The sequence below is a fragment of the Corvus hawaiiensis genome, chromosome 3 (assembly GCF_020740725.1).
Source record: "Corvus hawaiiensis isolate bCorHaw1 chromosome 3, bCorHaw1.pri.cur, whole genome shotgun sequence".
NCBI lineage: Eukaryota > Metazoa > Chordata > Aves > Passeriformes > Corvidae > Corvus > Corvus hawaiiensis.
In genome coordinates this window covers 56,422,276-56,441,494 of record NC_063215.1, presented here as the reverse complement: position 1 = coordinate 56,441,494, position 19,219 = coordinate 56,422,276, and the positions used below count along the sequence as shown (strand labels likewise).

The 19,219-nt window shown below is 35.5% G+C and overlaps 1 protein-coding gene across 2 annotated transcripts; it reads left to right on the top strand.

Annotated features, from left to right (window-relative positions):
* The first annotated feature begins 1,255 nt into the window (after window positions 1-1,255).
* TMEM244 (transmembrane protein 244) lies at window positions 1,256-16,147 on the top strand. Of its 2 annotated transcripts, none has more exons than XM_048299333.1 (6): window positions 1,256-1,423; window positions 3,572-3,657; window positions 4,206-4,279; window positions 7,226-7,351; window positions 8,803-8,847; window positions 9,718-16,147. In XM_048299333.1, the coding sequence occupies exons 1-6, from the start codon at window positions 1,391-1,393 to the stop codon at window positions 9,810-9,812; spliced, it is 459 nt and encodes a 152-aa protein (XP_048155290.1). In that variant the 5' UTR covers window positions 1,256-1,390; the 3' UTR covers window positions 9,813-16,147. The 2 variants fall into 2 exon arrangements, with proteins under 2 accessions (XP_048155290.1, XP_048155289.1); XM_048299332.1 differs by having other exon boundaries at window positions 3,545-3,657.
* Window positions 16,148-19,219: the final 3,072 nt, after the last annotated feature.

Below are 19,219 nucleotides of genomic sequence, written 5' to 3'. Positions count from 1 at the left end.
ATTACATTTCAGTCAAACTTGTTGACCTTGTTTTGGTCATCAGTCTTTGGTTAAATTGACCCTTTGTGAAGAAGTCAGTGAATGTAAACACTTGTTATGTTTAATAGTCATCTTAGATGAATGCAATCCACTACTTTTTCAATTATCTTGCCAGTTATATCTACTGAAAAAGTTTCTGCAGATGAATTTTAGGTCATGGCTGTTTTCATCTGATTCTTTGGGGTAGATAGTGTGCTCTTTAAATGAATCCTTTTGCTCCTTTTCAAATATTTTTTTAATTATTAAAGTAAATATTTCTTCATTTATTTGCTACTTGTGACTATTGTAACTGTTTAAGCAATGTAGTTTGGGGGGATTTTATTTTGTTTTAGTATATTCCTTTGTCATCCCTTCAGCTCTCAAAATAGGACTTTACTGATGTACAGATTTTCATGCTAGTATTTTTGCACAGGAAGGAATTTCACACAATACTACCAGTAATTTCCCTGACAGTATTCACAATCTGGAGCTATCAAATCTATGAGTGAAAGCTCTTGTATGCCGAGTGCAGACTGCATTTTAGACTGGATAACATTCATTTAGTATGACTAAAAAGGCATAAAAAACCCTAATGAAATTTGCACATATTATGTTAGTGTCAGCAGAAAAAAAAAAGTTCATTCTTGGTTCAGTTTCAGAAGCATCTTCTTTTTCCAAATAACACAGCAGACTGAATCATAATGTGCCTGTAAAAAGTCAAAACTGAATCCATTAAGGAATTGCTCAGTAGAAGTTGGATGTGCTCTAAAAACCACTAAATTTCATTCTACTGAAGGAACAAAATAGAGTTCAGGGAAAGAAGAGTCATGACATAAATCTGGAATTTCTTAACTGAATTATACCTAATTTAATGTGATTTATACTTAATGTAATAAAGTGATAGTCAGAAGAAAAATGTTAGCAAAAACCATGAAGAATGTACCACTCCACATCTATAGTCAATAGAATTAATGCTAAAAAATGTGAAAGACAGTTAAAAGTAGGAAGTTACAATAACCCAAAGGAACTGTGATCACATGAATGCTGAAAAAAAAGTAATTGAAAGGTAGAAAAGAATAATAATGTTATGTCTAAGTAGCCAAGTTATATTATAGATGTGTTTTGGCTGACTGTAGCTACAAAAGTACAAACATTGCATGAGCAAGCAGGATTTTCTCTTTGCTCTTCAGCGGCTTACATTTAGCTCACAGATGTCTTCTGTCTCAAGTCAGTTTAATCCAATCAACTCACCTCACCCTGTCCTATACTTACCCATAAGAATGTTTTTTGGGGTGAAAACCAGCTGCTTCTTCCTGCTAATGTTGGCATACGAAATATAGCAACAGCACTTTCTTTCACTCGTCATGTGTCCATGGCTCTCAAGGTCAAAACTGCTGAAACCAAGGTAAAAGGAATTGAGTTTATTTAGTGTTGTATTTGTCACCAGATAGTATTAGAGAATTAGACAACTGTTGTAGGGCTGAAATGAGCTGTTGCTTTCATTCTTACAGACTGTTCTTCAATGTTCTCTTCCTAAAAAAACCCAAATTAAAAGGATATTTTATCCTATAGTGTTGGTAGCAAGTACTGCAAAGTACATCTTATAAAAGGGATATGAAAATATGTGATGTTGTTCCACTTATGAGATATAATTCTTGGAAGTGTCTAATAAAATTTTACATTTGATGTCACCAGTGATTTCCTAAGATTCTTCCTTTAAGTTGTTTTGACATATAATGAATAATCCTGTAGCTTTTAACTTGTGGGGTTTTTCACTTTGAAATATCAGAAGATCTAGAAAGGGAAAAATAGATTGAAAATAAAAAGTATTCTCAGATTAAAAAAATGTATGTTTAAATTTCTGTGGCAAGGTCAAATAAAAAAAAACGGGGTAGAATGTGATACAACTGGAAACTTTTCAGTGTTTTTATTTTCATGTAGCATGAATATCCTTAGGCTACTCAAGTGAGTAAAGCATACTATACCTAATACCTCACTACATCCCTAAGACAGGGGCTAAGAATATTCTGGGTACAAAGAGAAAAATACTGTGCCTTTGATGCCAGTGAAAGTTTGTCACTGACTTCAAGGCTAGGAATTTGCCTACTGTAATTACAGGTCAATAGGTCATCATCTCAGAGCCATCCTTCAGCTCTGTGATTTTCCCTTCAGTCCTGGCTCACCACTTTTATTACTGTACCAATCTCCATCTAGGGCAGATAAGGCTTCACAGAGACAGTTGCAAGAGGAGGGGCAATGGATAAAGGAGGAATTACAGGAAAAGTGCAACTGCTCAGAGCAATGAAACGAGAAAGATTCAAACCAAAAATGTGCCAAACATTAAATTTCCAATGCTTGAAGTTATGTTCAGGGGAGTAAGAGGTAGCACGGCTGCCAAACTTACACATGACATTGTAGTTAATTACCATTACCACAGTGATTGTGCACACTGTGGAAAGGAAGGGATCAAATGGGTTATTTGGGCAATTTTCATTTCGAATAAGAATACAGACAGTACGAAGCAGCTGTATTTAGCCCACAAACCAGTGTGGCTGAAGAGATTAATAGTTCTCAGGTTTTGCTTGGCTTTGTTTTGATGTAAGGGAAAAAGAAAAGAGTAAGACTGTCCTAGACTTTTTCTTTTTGAAACATATCCGTTTTGTACAGGCATTATGAGTTTTTCTCCTGTTGCATTAGAGCTCTTTAAAGCTCTTTACTCTCTTCTCTTGTGGGAGATAGATGCACTATTCAATATTTATCACTTTACAACATTTAGCAATATAAAAATAAGTGGTTTGCTAAATTTGCAGTGTTTCCACTTCTGTCAATGTTGGATGCTTCTGCAAGTACATTACCTACCACACAACCACTAAAAGAACTAAGGCCAGAAGTGAATGTTAGAGTTGAGGTTTCATCCTTAGAGGCACCTGCTTAGTAGAATCTCTTATTTCCAAAGGGAGTTTGTTCTATTGGGTAATTACCTTTACAGTTCAAGATGTCCTTCCTGCAGCTTTCGAATTTGTCTAGCTAGAACTTGTAGCTGTTTACTTCTTGAGTCTTTTCTGATAGATTAAAGAGCCCTTAAGTACCTGGTATTTTCTTCCTGTGAAGGTACTTATCTATCATAATCAAATCATCCCTTGGAGCTAAACAGATTGACCTCTTTAGGGCTGTAGTCCTATTGAATGAAGAAAAACCCCAAGCATTTCTAGCTATCAGCTCCCTTTTGAGTTTCTTTGCACCTTCTTAATTTCTTAATAACTATCAAGAAATGTCCTTTGCATTTTAGGAACACTTGTAAATTATATATATAGTAGGCATACAATAATATATGATAAAAACAAAGGCATACATGGTAGCCACACATTAGGAGCTGAAATGTACCAGAGAGCTTTTAGCACATTTATGTAATCAGCAACAGCAAAAATTCTGCCTAAATATTTTATTTTACAAACTTTTTTCACATTATGATTGATAGAAATCTAGAATTGTTTTCTGACAATGCCTGATGTTGACATGGCTTTAGGTTTTACTGTCTTATGCCCTTTTTCAGGTTGTTCTGGTGAACCTGTTGATATGCATAGTAGTTTTCTACACTGTATACTATGTGGTCCTATCTGTGTGCTTTGCAGTATTCAGGTAAGATTTCCCTGTCTTTAGTCTAATATGCTGGCATACTGCAACTGGATATCACGGGTAGAGATATGCTTGTTTAAAGGAAGCATCCAGACTGAAGACATCCTGGCCCAGTTATTCTGTGAATATATCTTTGAAATTCAGTTAAATTGTTGTACCTGAACTGTCTTTCAAATGCACAAATTGGCAAATGGAGGCTCAAAACTAATATAAAACGTTGGTTCTAATATTCTTCCTTGCAGTTGCATAATGTAAATTAATGAACGTAAGAGAAAAGATGACATGAAAAAAAGGAAAATGAAGATTTTATATACAATGAAAAAGACAAATTATATCCCCTTAGGAAGGTATTGATTAGCATGCACAGCACCAAACATCTTAAATAAAAGTGAGCAAGAGCAAAAGTGCAACTCAGAATGGGACTTAGAGAGCTTGCAAAAACCCAGAGTATTCAATTAGAAATCCTATTTAAAAGCACCCGTAATATGTCATATAATCACTAAGACATCACTAAAATTTTCTGGTTAAATTTATTCTTTTTTTTTCCACAGGATTAAAATGTTGGATGGTTTGGCACCTTTTGATTTTAAGACAAATCCTTCATGGATTAATCCATATTATTTAGGTAACTGAAGTTTGTTTCTCTTTTTTTCCCCTCAGTCAATAAAATATATTGTATGTGGATGTAAACTTGTCTTCCAATGGACAGTATTTTAAAGCTGTTTTCATAATACCAATGATTTCTGTATTTTAACTACACAGCAATTAAATGTTTATGCATCTTGCCAGCACTTCTCATTTCTGTATTGCTACTTAACATTCAAGTGATTTTTAGGCTTTTTGTTGAGTTCTTCTTCTGATCTTGCATCATCAGAAGAAAATGTTCTGCTTTGCCAGGAAGTTTCATTTTCATTGCAGAACAATTACCTATTCTACATCAAGTTCCTCCACAAAGTTGTTTAATTTAATTTTCATACTGCAGCAAATTTCTTATGAATCACTGGATCCAGATCTGAGAAACAGGTCACATTCAACTAATGGCAATTTTGCTTTGGTAATGCTTGAATACAGTGGGCATTAAAATATCAAGATTTGATTGTAGCTCAATCCCTAAATGTATCTTTATGTATCCTAATACAAATTTCTGCAATTTGTCTGAATCTCTCAACATATATTCTTTTTATCTAAACTGTCATTCCTAAAAAGTTACATGCATACATAAAATTTTACCAGATTTGTAATCTATTTTACAAAGGCAAACCTCATAATCTGTCAATAAAATACGCAAAGCTGAAAAGTAAATTGGTTACCTTGTAGGTTAAAAAGAGTAATAAAAATGCATGGATGTTTGTGCAGTGTCAATACTGATTCCAGATGAAGAAAGAACATTTATGTTATCGCAGTGGAAAAGAAAATTAAAGTATATTCCATTAGAATTACTTTTCAGGGTCCAAATGTAATTACTACATGTCAATATGATTTTTTCCCCAGAAAATTTTATCAGTTAGTTTGATGCAACATGTTTATATGCCAAACACAGCAGCTATATCATACTATGTCATAGCATTCCATCCTCCTTTCTGTCTGTCCATGAAAACAACATGGAAACACATAAGAGCAACTGTTTAAAATCTAAGGGCATAGAATCACAATATAGATGTCTGAATGATGTTGCAAATGAGAGTTAGTTTACTCAAGAGTTTCACTCATTCCTGTTAAAACAGAATTCTGTCTTAAGATAACCTCAAAATAAAGATGGAAATCAGCTCAGAGGTGAGGTATTCTTTCTGGACCGGTTTTTAAAAAAGTTTCCAGAGCATTTGACTAATCAAACACACTTTCTAAATAACAAAATTAGTGGCATAATTTAAAGGGATTCTATATTCATGAAATATAATAAAAAATACTATAATGCATTGTGAAACAGTAATTGTTATTTCCCACTTTCCTAACCACATGAGGTTTTTCCAGTTATATTTTTCTTATTTTTCTTACAATTGTTTAAAATACTCATTGAAAGATCCATCATACCGTAGGGAGTAATAGACCCTCTAAATAAAAGAATAAAATTGAAGGGCACAAAATGCTGCCAAAGTAAATTTCACTCTTTATATTGAGTGAAAAAAAAGAAATATGGTCTCTCTACTGTCAGCTACAGCAATCATAGAGATTATGTTATTGCAACAGTAGGAAAAATAAATAATTCCAATAAAAATGTTACTTTTATATGCCCGTGTACTTAAAAAGAAGAACAAATTGCGTTTAGATCGACAATTAACTGAATTACAAACTCAGGTTTATGGCCTGCTGTATGTGAATTCAGGACTAAAGCTAGAAGAGACATCACATATTTTCCATTCAAGCCCCTGCTATCCCATATAGCCACACAGCTATCAGCACCAAGAAAAGCCAGGCTCCTGCTTGTAGGGATGCTTTGCCTCTGCTCACCTTGTAGGCTCTCTGCTCTATCTCCCCTTCTATGTCTTGTCTTTAAATTGTTCTGAGATAGATACATATATATATAGAGAGAGAGATAGATGTAGATATTTTGGTATATTTGTATATACCATATAAATATATGATACAATGAAGGGAGGAAGTTATGAAGTTTCTTACCAAACATAATCCCTTAACCAGACAATTTTGTTTTGTTTGAGAAAAAGATTACTTATGTCAGTATCAAACAAATCTATTTGGCACCACATGCAAAGATTGTGGATGGTCCCTAAGGAAAATGTTCAATAAATTTCTCCTCTAGGTAATATAAATCAGTCATAGTCCTATCACTGGTCACAATCCTGTTATTACATGTTTTTACGTAAAATATGTAACATTTTAAAGTCTACAGGCAAACCAGGATACAGCCCATGCAGATGTCTGTGGCAAACTTAAAAATCATCTTTGTAATGAAAACATAAGCATAATATTTCATAGAATCATAGAATCACAGAACCATCCAGGTTGGAAAAGACCTTTAAGGTCAAGTCCAACCATCAACAAGGCACCACCACCATGTTCACATTCACCATTAAACCATGTCCTCAAGTATCATATCCACACTCTTTTTTAGACACTTCCAGAGATGGAGACTCCACCACTCCCATGGGCAGTTCCAAAATTTTACAACCCTTTCTGTGAAAAAAAAATTTCCTAATATCCTATCTAAACCTCCCCTGGTACAACTTATGGCCGTTTCCACTCCTCCTATCACTTGTTACTCAGGAGAAGAAGCTGACGCCCACCTGGCTACAGCCTCCTTTCAGGTAGCTGTAGAGAGCAATAAGGTCCCCTTGAGCCTCCTCTTCTCCAGGCTTCTCGACACCCCCAGCTCCCTCAGCTGCTCCTCAAAGGACTTGTATTCCAGACCCTTCCACAGCTCTGTTGCCCTGCTCTGGACATGCTCCAGCACCTCAACGTCTGTCTTGTAGTGAGGGGCCAAAAACTGAACTCAGTGATCTTGTAAGAAAATCTGCTATCTCAGGTATTTTAACTTCTTATTGCTATAATTTTGAATATGAGAAGAGCTTTTTCAAAATCATATTTGGTGAAAATATCCTATTTTCATTTACAGTTCTTGCGATATCCTTGGAAATAACTTTCTTCCTTTGTGGTCTGCTGTTTGCTCTGGTTGTGGAAGAATGGGTTTGGGATTATGCTGTAACAGTTACTATTATTCATATCATCGTAACTTCAGTTGGTAAGTAGGTTTACTGCTAAATATTTGCATAGTATCACAAGTTGAAGGACAAATTCACTATGATTCATCTAACATATTACTGGACTAACTTAATTTTCCCTAAAGCTAAATAAATATATATCTCTATTTTCCATCCATTTGACTCATGCCTCTATTTAAATCCTCCCATTTAAAACTTAATTCTGGATTTGTTGCAGAATTTTAAACCATTATATTCTTATTAAAAAACCAGAGGTTTAATTCATATTCTAATACTTCATTACAAACAGATCCAGCCTAGATACAATTTCTGCATCTGGGAGGTGTGTTTTTTTCAAATCAAGACATTAACAGTTGTTCATGTCTGGACCCTTTAAGAAATAGTAATTAACACTTTAGCTCAAGTTCAGAGTAAAAAGGGGTTTTGCTTCAGTAAAGTCATTGCAAAGGTTTTAAGTTAGACCATTTGAACTAAATCTCAATGAGGAAAGTGAAGCATTCTACCATGAAACTCCTTTGTCCCCCACAAAACTCTTCCCCTTAAAGTAAAGAAAAGGAAAATAATTAGCTGCTGTAAATGAGACTCATCATCTCTTTTTGCCAGCACCTAGTAATCTGCTCCCTCTTCTCATGCTGTTTAGCAGAATGTTTCTATGGCTAATTAGGAAATATATTTTAACTCCATCCTTGACAGAGCCCATCTGAGGATTCTTTCCTCTTAAAACATTGAGCTTAATATGTTTATTCTAGAATTTAGAAAAACAAAAATAGTTTTGACAAATTAGGACTCCCTCCCTACTGTATAGTAATTAATCTTCCATTTTCCATTGCATTGTCCATTTGTCTTTTGGCACTTTATACAGATGGGAGATTCCCTGGTTCCCTGACGAATTAAACCAAAGACCCACAGAGATTTTATCTTTAAAAATTATACATAATTTCTCATTTACTGAATTTGATTTTCTGGAATTTAAACTACTGTTATTCCTCATTAATAATTTTTGTATTTAAATCAAGGAATTTAAAAAAACTACAAAAAACCCCTGTTTGTACATAATTTATACAGGGAGTTATCTTCTGTCATTATATTGAATGATGCATCTTGATGTCCAAACAACCCCAGATTTATCATTGCTTTTTTCAGATGGCCAACCAAACCTCTGCTGGCTGACCTTGAGCTGTCAGCACATGCAGTGTGCCTCCCAGTCCCCTTTACTACCTCTGTCAGCTTTCCTTGGGGGAGGCAATACGGTGTCATAGAATGGCCCTGCAGTTATCACACAATGGGGACATGGGTCAGCTTGGGTGTGGCCAGGGCAGGTGCTGGTCAGGACATTTGCCATTTCAATATATGTAAAATATATAATCTATGAAACATAACTAAGCAGACCTTTGATAACATAGTGCACTGCTTACATGTCCCCATTCTTACTGTTTTAAAATTTACATTTCTATTTTTCTTCTTCTTGCAGTTATGTCTGAGTTCCCCCTGATGTTACACTGGTGGCTGGCATTAGGTATAACTACATTCTTCAAAGTTTAAGTTGCCAAAATGTAGAAAATCAGTACTCATAGTATGAATTGTTTCTATTAAATATCTGTTCCCTCATTAATTTGAGAATTGTCAGCATTTAAAGAAAAAATATAGGCTTTTCATTCATACTTCTTTTAAGGACACAGGTAAATAATGGTGGACTAGGATTTCCCTAACCTGTAAAAAATCCTCTTTTTTAAGGCCAGAATGTGCTCAGCTTACATTAGTCTTGCAAACAAACAGTGGACACATGACTTAAAATAAGTCATGATAAAGTCCTGACTAATCAAACTATCTCAATTCAGGCATCAAAAGGACAGCTGTCCAAACTAGTCTTTCTTTATACCCTTTATAATCAATGGAAAAAAGCAGGTACCTTCAGAGGCAAGTTTTATAAACATTATGTACTGTACTGGTACTTATGATAGATGAGATAAATTTTAGTTTCCTCAAAGTGAATGGCAAACCTACATTTCTGAATGCTTAATTTTCTGTAAAATTAGCAGCATAGATTTTTACATGAAAAGTAGATTATCTTGAACAAAAGTAGTTAAGGGAAAAGCACTGGCTTCTGTTCTTCTTTCTTATATGATGGATAACAAGGATCAACAACAGCAATAAATTCCTAAATGATGGAGAGAGACAAATAAATTCCCTGTCCTACAACTGGTTTTGCATTAGCAGCTGCTGGGACTGATATCTTTGTGAATAGTTAAAGCCTCGGGCAAGATGTTTAAGTAGGAAGGCCATTTTTAAAAAAAAAATTAAGATAGAATGCTGGTTTAAAGTTTTATCATAAAGTTTGTATTCCACTATAAAAATTCATACAAATGAGCCATATCTTGTCTTTCAGGATGTGGAGTCATTTCAATGATTTGTGGAGGACAGATTTTGGCATACTGCTTGTTCAAAGACAACTTCATTTACCCCATTCTAGATGATTTTTGAAAAGGAATATTAGAACTTGCCTTTATATGTATATGAATTCTATTGTTTCATTAATCAATGTAATTAAAATGAGTTGAAGTTAGCAACTATCTAATTGTAAGGTTAATACTTAGCTTACCAGACTTCTGGTATCTTATGTTTTTTGGCAATGTCATCACTTTCAGCTTTTGCATGTACGTTTTTCATTAATCAAGTAATTAGATACACTGTCTCTTTTTAAAAAACCAATAAGCCATAAGGCGGATTAGAGCAATGATGCAACACTCCTGCAAAGTTGTACAAGGAGAAGGAAAACATTTGTTTGAATGTAATGCTTTCAGGGTTCCTGTTACCTGTTGTATTTTATGAAATACTGACTCTAATTTAGGCTGCTGTCTGACCTCTCACAAGCACTGCAAAACTTTAAAGTCACCTTATCTGGCATAAATCAGTGTAGGTTTAAAGCAGCCTTTACTGACAAACTCCTGTCAAAGCAGAATTGTTGAACAGCACATACCACTGCACCTCATTCCATCTTAAAGCCCTCACTTAGAAGCTGCGCAAGACAACGGCAGGCAGACATACAATCCCTAATGTTGGGCTGACCCTCTTGCTTCCAAGGATGCTACAGCCAAATGTTTTCTACAAAAGCTTCAGGCTATTCTCAATTTCGCTAACGACCCATTCATGGTCTGGCTGTGCTGAAAGGAGGAAAGGAAAATGCTACTGACAGACACTTTTCTAGATATCGTTCTTTCTTCCCCAGATACCAGTGGCCAAAGTGGGGGTTTATGGGTAGTGGTAATTAAAAACAACAAACCAATCGTAGTAGTGGCTTCAATTTCTTTTTTATATCTTCAATCATAACAAAGTTGTAACAGGAAAATTGTGAGAAGGCAACTTAGTCTTAAATATGAAATCCAGTGACTGGATTTCAACTGCTGTTTGCTTGGGAGAGATAGACTAATTTGCTGTTTGCATAGGAGTGCTAAATGTTGCATTTGCCTTAATCTCACTCAACAGATAATGCCTCTGAAGAACCAGTCCCCTGTTGATCAAATCAAACATCTTAAAATGTATTGCAAGTTCTAAAATTTTCAATTACGTGTCAGTACTGAAAGTACATGTACAGTGAGAAGCACCTCTGAGGAGACTCCCAAAAGAAGGAGTTTGCTTCTCATTAAGCATAGATATGTAAGTCATTTTAGAGACAAACCAAATATGTAAATCCATAGCACTGAATAGATGTAGACTTTTAGAAGTTTTTCAGCATAATACACTGCATACTGAAGTCAGAAGGGGTGATTCTGAAAAGTGAATTAATTGACTTGCAAATCTTCAGAAACATTACTGTGCAGATAACTGATACCATAGTTTGGAAAATGTTTGGACACTTCTTCTAGGTTTGTTTCATTTCAGAACTATAGAAATGGATGGGAAGGAAGTAAGGTCTAACATAAATTTGTACCTCTGTTCTCTTCCTCACAGAGTTTGTGTGTGTAGGTAGTGTACCATGTGGCAGAACAGGAGTGGATTAGATATAAAGTTAATCCACGCGGTGAACATGTTTCTATTTTTAACCTGACAGGATTTTCCTCTAGATGTGTCAGCCCAGCTGCAGCTTTTAGCCACCCAGTCTTAACATTTTAAACCTTTATTTTCTATTTAAAATCTTAAATCACCAGCAAGAAATACCTTCAGACTAATATGAAGAGTGTTTTAGTCCCAGTATTTCTTCAAAGCACATACAATTAAGCAGTAGTAGAAAACCAATCACAGCAAGACCTCTGTCAAGGATCAAAAGCATTAGTCCAGCTACTAAAGGGTCATTAGGTTTTTGCACTACTTTCAGATATGGAATTGTGAGACAATTTCAACATTATTTATTTCATTTTTTCCATCACTTTTATGTTGCATCCAATGGTAAATATTACACCTTATGTTAAAGTGTAGGCAAATTTCATATTGTGCAATAAATTTTAATCATTTAAGCAACATGAGCTGTATCTGTGTGTGGCCATTACCTGGTTTGAAGCCTTCAGATATAATATCTGTGTGATTCCTAACTGAGGTACCAAAACAGTACTTTTGAATATGACAAACCTGGCTGTTTCTGGAACAAAACTTAAGTGTCCCACTTGAACAACTTGCATGTGACTAACTGATAACAGTCAAGACAGTCAAGGTGGGAAAGAAGAGCTGCTGGAGGAGACAAAGGACATTGTATATGCTTCCCAGCAGACCTGCTGAAGACAGCAAGAAAAGAGTGCTACAGAAAGCGGAAGGAAAACAGAGAAAACAACAACAGGGACATGTGTTTGGAAAAAAGGCACATGAAAGCAATAAATGAGAAGACAGAATAAGACAAGATCAGTGAAAAAGAAAAAAATCTGCAGACTGAACTTGTGGCACTGGAGTCTGATGACATGAGACGCGTATGCCACTTGTAAGCAGCAATCTGTTTCTCTGCTGATGTAAACATGATTCTAAAATGGGTGGTCTCCACGTCCATAGTTACAAGCATAACCTGTGATATTGTGCTTGTGGCTCCTGCCCCAGGATTTTCAGAATTCTTTGCTCCCTGACTCAGCCAGTCACATGAATATTGTCTAATTTAGTTGTTGTGGGTTTAGTGTTATTTAACCCCTTGTGATACAGCCTAGCAGTCACAAGTTTGCACATACCCAGGTATCAGTGGGGGTGTAATCAATCTAGAAAACCTTACAAGCAGATGGGGACTTCATCCACTTCCAGGCAGAGTTTTCAGGGAAGAGGATTAGAAGTTGCAAACAGAAATCAATGGAACAGTACACAAATAGCATATCTTAATAATACCATACTTAGAGTCATTTTAAGATTTCTTTTCAGAGGCAAGAAACTCCTTTTCATCATGTCCAACCACCTACTGAGACAGATTATAGTTCTTCTTGGTTCAGCCCTCTCTCTAAAGGGCTCTGAATTCATCCTTGTTCCAAATGGTGAAGTGTCTTTCTTGTAACAAAGAATGTAAGTGAAACGGCGGGGGGGGGGGGGGGGGGAGAAGGAGGGCAGATGAGACTCTGAGCATGTATCCCTGGGCTAATGCCTTGCAAAGTAGCTAATGCCAAAAAAAATACCAAAAAACCAAACAAACCTTGCTCTGGGAGCAACAAACTAACGTAAAAACAGCCAAATATCAAACTAAGGAGTACAGGAAACATTATGGTTTTTAGTTGGCATTTTTGCAAGAATATAGGTTAAATACTTATAATTTCCTAATGGAGCAAAGAGTTGGTTATTGCAAACTAAGCCTGTCCTTTTTCCAGCTCTGTAAATTGCTTGATCAACATTTCCATCTCTTTTGTATTCAAACTTTAAAAAGCAAGCAAAATAAAACCCTACAGTACTCATTATTTCTGTATTCCTAAAAATACCAACAACTGGGGCACCAATAAATACAAGAAACACAGTATGAATAATACTGGATTACCAGCAATGTAGATGATTCACCTGCAGTTTTCTACGTTGGATATTCATGCACGGGATTCCTGTGGCCCAGTCTTTTGCCCAAGTGAGCTTTGTTAAACTGAGAAAAGATGTGAAAGCCTTATATATTCTTTATTTCATTATCTGGTATGTGTGTTGACACACCATAAAGTTAGATCATTGCTAATCTCCACAGGTATTTAAAGACTTATTTAAATATTTTTTTATCTTCCAAATGTGACGTACTTGGAATATTTATTTCTTGGCTTAAGATTCTGTGTAATGATCCATCTGCTCAGTAATGTCTAATACTTTAATCTCTCTTTTTTTTTGTGAGCTAATCATGGCCCCAGACAGCATGCACTCTCTCATTAGATGTCAGAGAGGATAAAGGTCTTAGGAATGGTTATAAAATTTGGTGGTGTAATTAATACCTTTATTATTGGCTTTAAAAGTTTTAGTGTGAGGCTATGTCCCAACCTCTTCTCTGCTCAAGGAGATTGATATTGATCCCTTTACAGTCGCTCTTCAGATGCACCAGGATAATTATGCCTGTTTTGTAGGGCAAGCATGCTCCATGATGGACTTAGGTCCTACCCATCCATTCTCCAATTCAGGGAACAAAAGGAATACCTTGCAGTCCTCTTCCAGTTTGTACACTCAAGTTTCCTCTGCCAACAAGGGTGAAAGAAAAGAAAGATATGTGCCTAGGTGTTGCCCTGACATGAAGCATGGCATGGGCTTGGACTGGGGATTTGGGAAGCAACACTATGACACCAAATTCCAAATTGAAAACCTGAGGAAAGGCCTTGGTCCCAATCTTTTCAGGTGGCCAACCCCTAGAAAACAGTTGCACTCAGATGAAAGGATGAATGGTTGAAACTGGAGCCTGTAAGGAAGCTGCAAATTATGTTACATCCTTGCTGTTGTCCTAAAATAAAGACAGTTGCAGCCATTTTTGTTCCTTACATTCTAGTGAAAATAAATCCTAATAGGAGATTATTTACTGTGCACTTGCAAAAAGATCTGTAAACAAAGGGCTGACTCCTGCCTCCAAAGCAAAGATCCTGTTATCTCTGTTGGAACAATACCCTATAAAAGGACCATTTATATGTATCCAGAAGCTCTCTCAGACATATGTTGTCACCAGATTTTCAACATCCAAAGGAGAAATATTTAAAAAACCCCATGGGTTGTGGAAAAATGTTCAAATACATTAAGAATTACCAATTTCCTAGCAGTCTTCAGAAACTTCTCAATTCAAATTACCTCTAGATCAATAGCTCTTAAAATTTACTGAAAAAAGTGCTTTGATAAACTTTGTAAACCTTCTTGGGATTCCACACAAAGAAGTAACATGAAAATTGACAGAAAAGATCAATGTGTTTGATACCCCATATGGTATGAACTGAAAGAATTTGTAGATATTAGCCAAATTACACAAGCAAATTCAACAGCAAATTATATTTACATTACTTCAAATTTAGTATTTAAAAATAATCTGAATTCGAAGGGATTGTTTTAACACAACTTCTCTGGAAAATTATAGCAAACCCTACAGAAGTTGGAGTATTCCTTTGTACACTCCCAGGAGAGAGAAAGGCAGGCAGTGAGTGGCAAAGGCAGAGGGAAGAAGGTGTTTCAAGAATGTAGCAGCTTCAGTACTCATGAAGAATGAAAGAGAACTTAAAGGAGATGAACCAATTTACCTACCTTGGAGCAATTTTCCATTCTACTGGGAGATGTGCTGGTAGCTAGTCCTGGGAAAACTTTTCAGTAAATCAATGATACACAAAAATTCACTTTAAGACACCCAAAACCATCAGTGAACACAGCTGATTGAGTTTTCCTTGAAAAAGAAAAAAGGTGAAGGTTGTCAATGTTGGTTCATTTCAGTACCATTAGATCTCAGTTGTTCAGGACAGACTCACAAGGGTACCAGCAATGACAGTGCAGACATTCAGATCTAAAGCGGTGAACTCACTAGATCCCCTGAATTCATCAGTCAATTATGTGGTATGCTATGTTTTACAGAAGTTTTTTAAGCATTTGACCCTTGCTTTAGAAATAAGTTTTATTTCCTGATCATTTGCCATTGAAACATTTTTAGAAAAATGAAAATTTTAATTGAAAAGAAACTACTGTTTTTCCATTGTCAGGAAATGAAACGACATCAGGTCTTCAAGTTTTGAGCAAGTAAAGTCAGTTTTGAATAAAAATAAAGTTGTATTGAACTGAAATTTTCTCACAAAAATCTGCTTAGACCAGAAGGTAATTTTATTTAAAAAAAATTTCCTCCAAATGATAATGTTTCAGACTTTATTTGTTGTATGTATTTTTAGAATGTGTTATGTATCACTAGATAACATTTGCAGACTGTTCCAGTTGCCGAGGTAACTATGTTATTTTAATGATCAGCAGAGAGGATCATTATGTAAAACATTATGTTAATTTCAAACACAGAAAATTGATGTCTTGCTGTTACCTTGAAGCTGCACCTTTTTTTTTCCCCTCAAAGTGCCTTTTTCCATGAAAATTAATGGTACAGCTAAGTGCTTGAGTGTCCTTTTCAGAGTGATTCAGGTTGGCTTTGAAGGCAAATAAGGCAAAAAATTACACCTGACAACTAACTAATGGCAGATGAAGAAATTCAAACCACCACATTGCTTTACAGGAAGATTATAGGAAAAATTTTTCCATATATTTTTAATAAACAGGGACAGTGTGTAGGAATTTTAGGAAAGCACATGTATAATTTAATTTTTAACTTTGAAATATATTATTGTTAAGGAAAGTAAATTATAAAGTATTAAAGTTCTGTTTATGATAAAGTGTGTGTATTGTCCATGATACAGACCATGTGATGAAGATATTAAAAACCTGACGTTGAATTTTTGCTGCTTTTATTAGATTATGCATCTATTAGATTACTAGATTATAGCAACAGTACAAATGCCATGCATTTATGATTCTATTGCAATCACAAATGCCCTTTCTGGGCCTGCAGTGAGAACCTTGCTGATGTTAGTAGCTCACAGTGCAATTCTGTTCTCAAATCTGCTTTCTCCATAAAAAAAATTCTAAATTACCCAAACTATGTCTCACATAAATTATGGGGTTCATAATGACAGTTGCTGCTATAGGACATCAGCCTCACAACAGCAAATTGTCTCAGGCTACCAAGTGCAACTCAGTTTTGTCACCAGAATCTTCTTTCACCTCTTCTCTGAAGTTCTGTCTGCAGATTGTGTTAAATTATGAGCACTTCATTCTCCAGGTGGAGCTGGATGCTTTTATGTATCAGAATATGGTATGCTCAAGACATCTGAGAGCTCCTATATTCTCCTGACACTTCAATATAATCACCTGATCCATTTTAGAGTCAGTGAACTCTTTTTTACAATACTCAAAGTGCATTTTGATGGAGTATATTTTTACGGACTGTACCTCTTCATTCCATGGAGCTTACTCGAATCCTTTCCCAAGGATTTCCTCTGCAGGCAAAGCTCTGACTTCAAAAGCTGGTAGCTCTTTTTCAGATTCTTTACCTATAATTACACCTAATAGACTGCTCTTCTGTTTCACCCTCACCCTCTGTTTCACCCTGACATGCTCATCTGGCACGCTGAGGTTTGCCAATTTGTACACATCCCAGTGAGGATTGCAAGTGGAAAATGTAACAATGGGAAAAAATACCTCCAGAATTGTATTACATCAGCTAGATACTGTAAAAAGAACATAGGATGATCAGCTGGGAATACGACACCTATTAGCTAATAGGATTAGGAATTTATTTCCCCCTTCCAACAGTTTATGCCTCACTTGGCCACTATGGGCGACCAAATACTTTATCTGAAAAGCTTTGCTTTCATCCCTAGCATGGTGAAAATAGTGGGCTAAATTTTCAATCCTTCGAATTATTTAAAATTTTCTGATGGATAGCTTTCTGCTAGAAAATGCTGATTACTCAAAATCTAAAAGTTCTTTTTGTAGAAATCTTTTGACAGAATATAATCAAAATACGTGTTACCCTCTTGAGTACTGAAATACACCCAAACATGATGCAAAAAAATTTGTTTTTTGTCAAACATTGTAATAAAGTGAAGCAATACTGAAACAAAAGTCCTGAAGTGTATGTTTTATTTCAAACATTTCGGAAAGTCTTTTTAGAGATTTTAAACCAGAATTTTCAAAATTATTTTTCATGGAAAGTTTAAATTCTTGCAGGGGAAAAAAAGAAAAAAAATGAACATCTGAGGTGAATTTTTGGTCTAGCAAGGTGATTTAAATATTTTAGGGAACAAACAGTTTGAATTTTAATAGCATTTTAAAGCTACATCAGATTGTTGGTCTTTCTGAAAGAAAAAAATATTATACAGATAAATACAAGCATGGAATTACCAAGTAAGTATTACTTAAGGAACACAACTGAGAGATAACCAATTTTAAGAAGAAATATGAAAGGGAGATCATAAGTACAAAAAAAATAAGCCAACTGTGCTAAAGCTGCTAGAGATGAAACACTATATCTGCTCCACTCTGCTGTAAATTGTGTAGAGAGCAGCCCAGAGGATGAGAACAAGTTAGCAAGTGAAGGGCAAATATTTTGGAGCTCTCATTGACATGAGCTGAGAAATACAGGAAGTACAGAAAGAATTTGTGGAGAGTAAAAGAATGGCATTGATGAAACAACAAACTTGAGGATGTAGGACACAAAAAATACATACAATGAGACAAAAATATCCAAGTTGCAGTATTTACCCACTACCAAACCTCCCCCCAACCTATTTTAACTGTCTGCATAATTTTCTGTGTGTTTACAGAACCTGTATTCTGTCTGATTCATCAAACTCCCCAAAACTAAACACACTTTTCTCATAAATCTGATACTGTCAAGAATGTGCAGACAGAAGGGATTAGAGACAACAGGAAACAACAGAGTTAAAATTTGTACTCTTTATGTGGATTTCCAAGAATTCTTTCTAGAAAAACCGAATTAAAATTTACTGTAGCCAGCTTACTTCAAGAGATGTGTATATATATATGCATATATAGTGAATATGTGTGTATATATGCATATGAATATATATATGAATCAATAACACCTTACAGGTACAAACTTCTAATTCATAGCAAAAATTTAAATTGTATCTTTGTGGCACTAAACTTACTTCTAAGCTATCCACAGATGCCAAATACTTCCTGGTGGGCTGGAAACATTTCATGTACTGGGGCTTATCTTTGTTTATAGTTTCAGTAGTCAGAATGTTATCTGCATAGTGAAATCCTTCATTAGAGGGGTTAAGTAATTTAATCAAGAATTCTGAGTCAGAAAAAATGAAACACAGTTTTGTGCTCAAGCTTTCTCCATACAAGGTAACGTGTGCGTTACGAACGTCTTTGAATTACACTTAACACATACAACTTTTTCAAGAGTCTTGTCTTGTTCGGTGCCCATGGCGGATGCACAAGAAGGGGAGAATAAGGCTGAAGGGACACTCTTAATCTGGAGGGCACCAGAAACAAAGTAATTAACATTCATAGATTTGAAAACGTGGTTCTACTGCTCTGATTTCACTTCTGCTGTGATTTTCTAGGTTGCTCTTCACAGCAATAAAGACCCCAGAATTTTCTCCATAACCCAAATCAAACGATATAGAAATTATATATGGTTTATATGAGGACGTCATCCACTGTAGAGATGAAATTTCAAGAGATCCAACATCCAGGAGTGGTTTATAGAGGTAATTTCAGTGTTTCAGTATCCTTACGGTAACATCAATGGTGTTTTATTGCTCCCAGCCTGAATTTGTCTGCCTTCTGCTTCAGTCCTTCTGGATCTTATGTCTGGTAGATTAAAGAACTATGACAAATGCTCCTGCGTAAACGCTAACACGCCATAATCAAACCACCTCTCCTTCTCCGTTCTCTGCCGAGCTGAACGAAGCGCAGACATCGCTTTC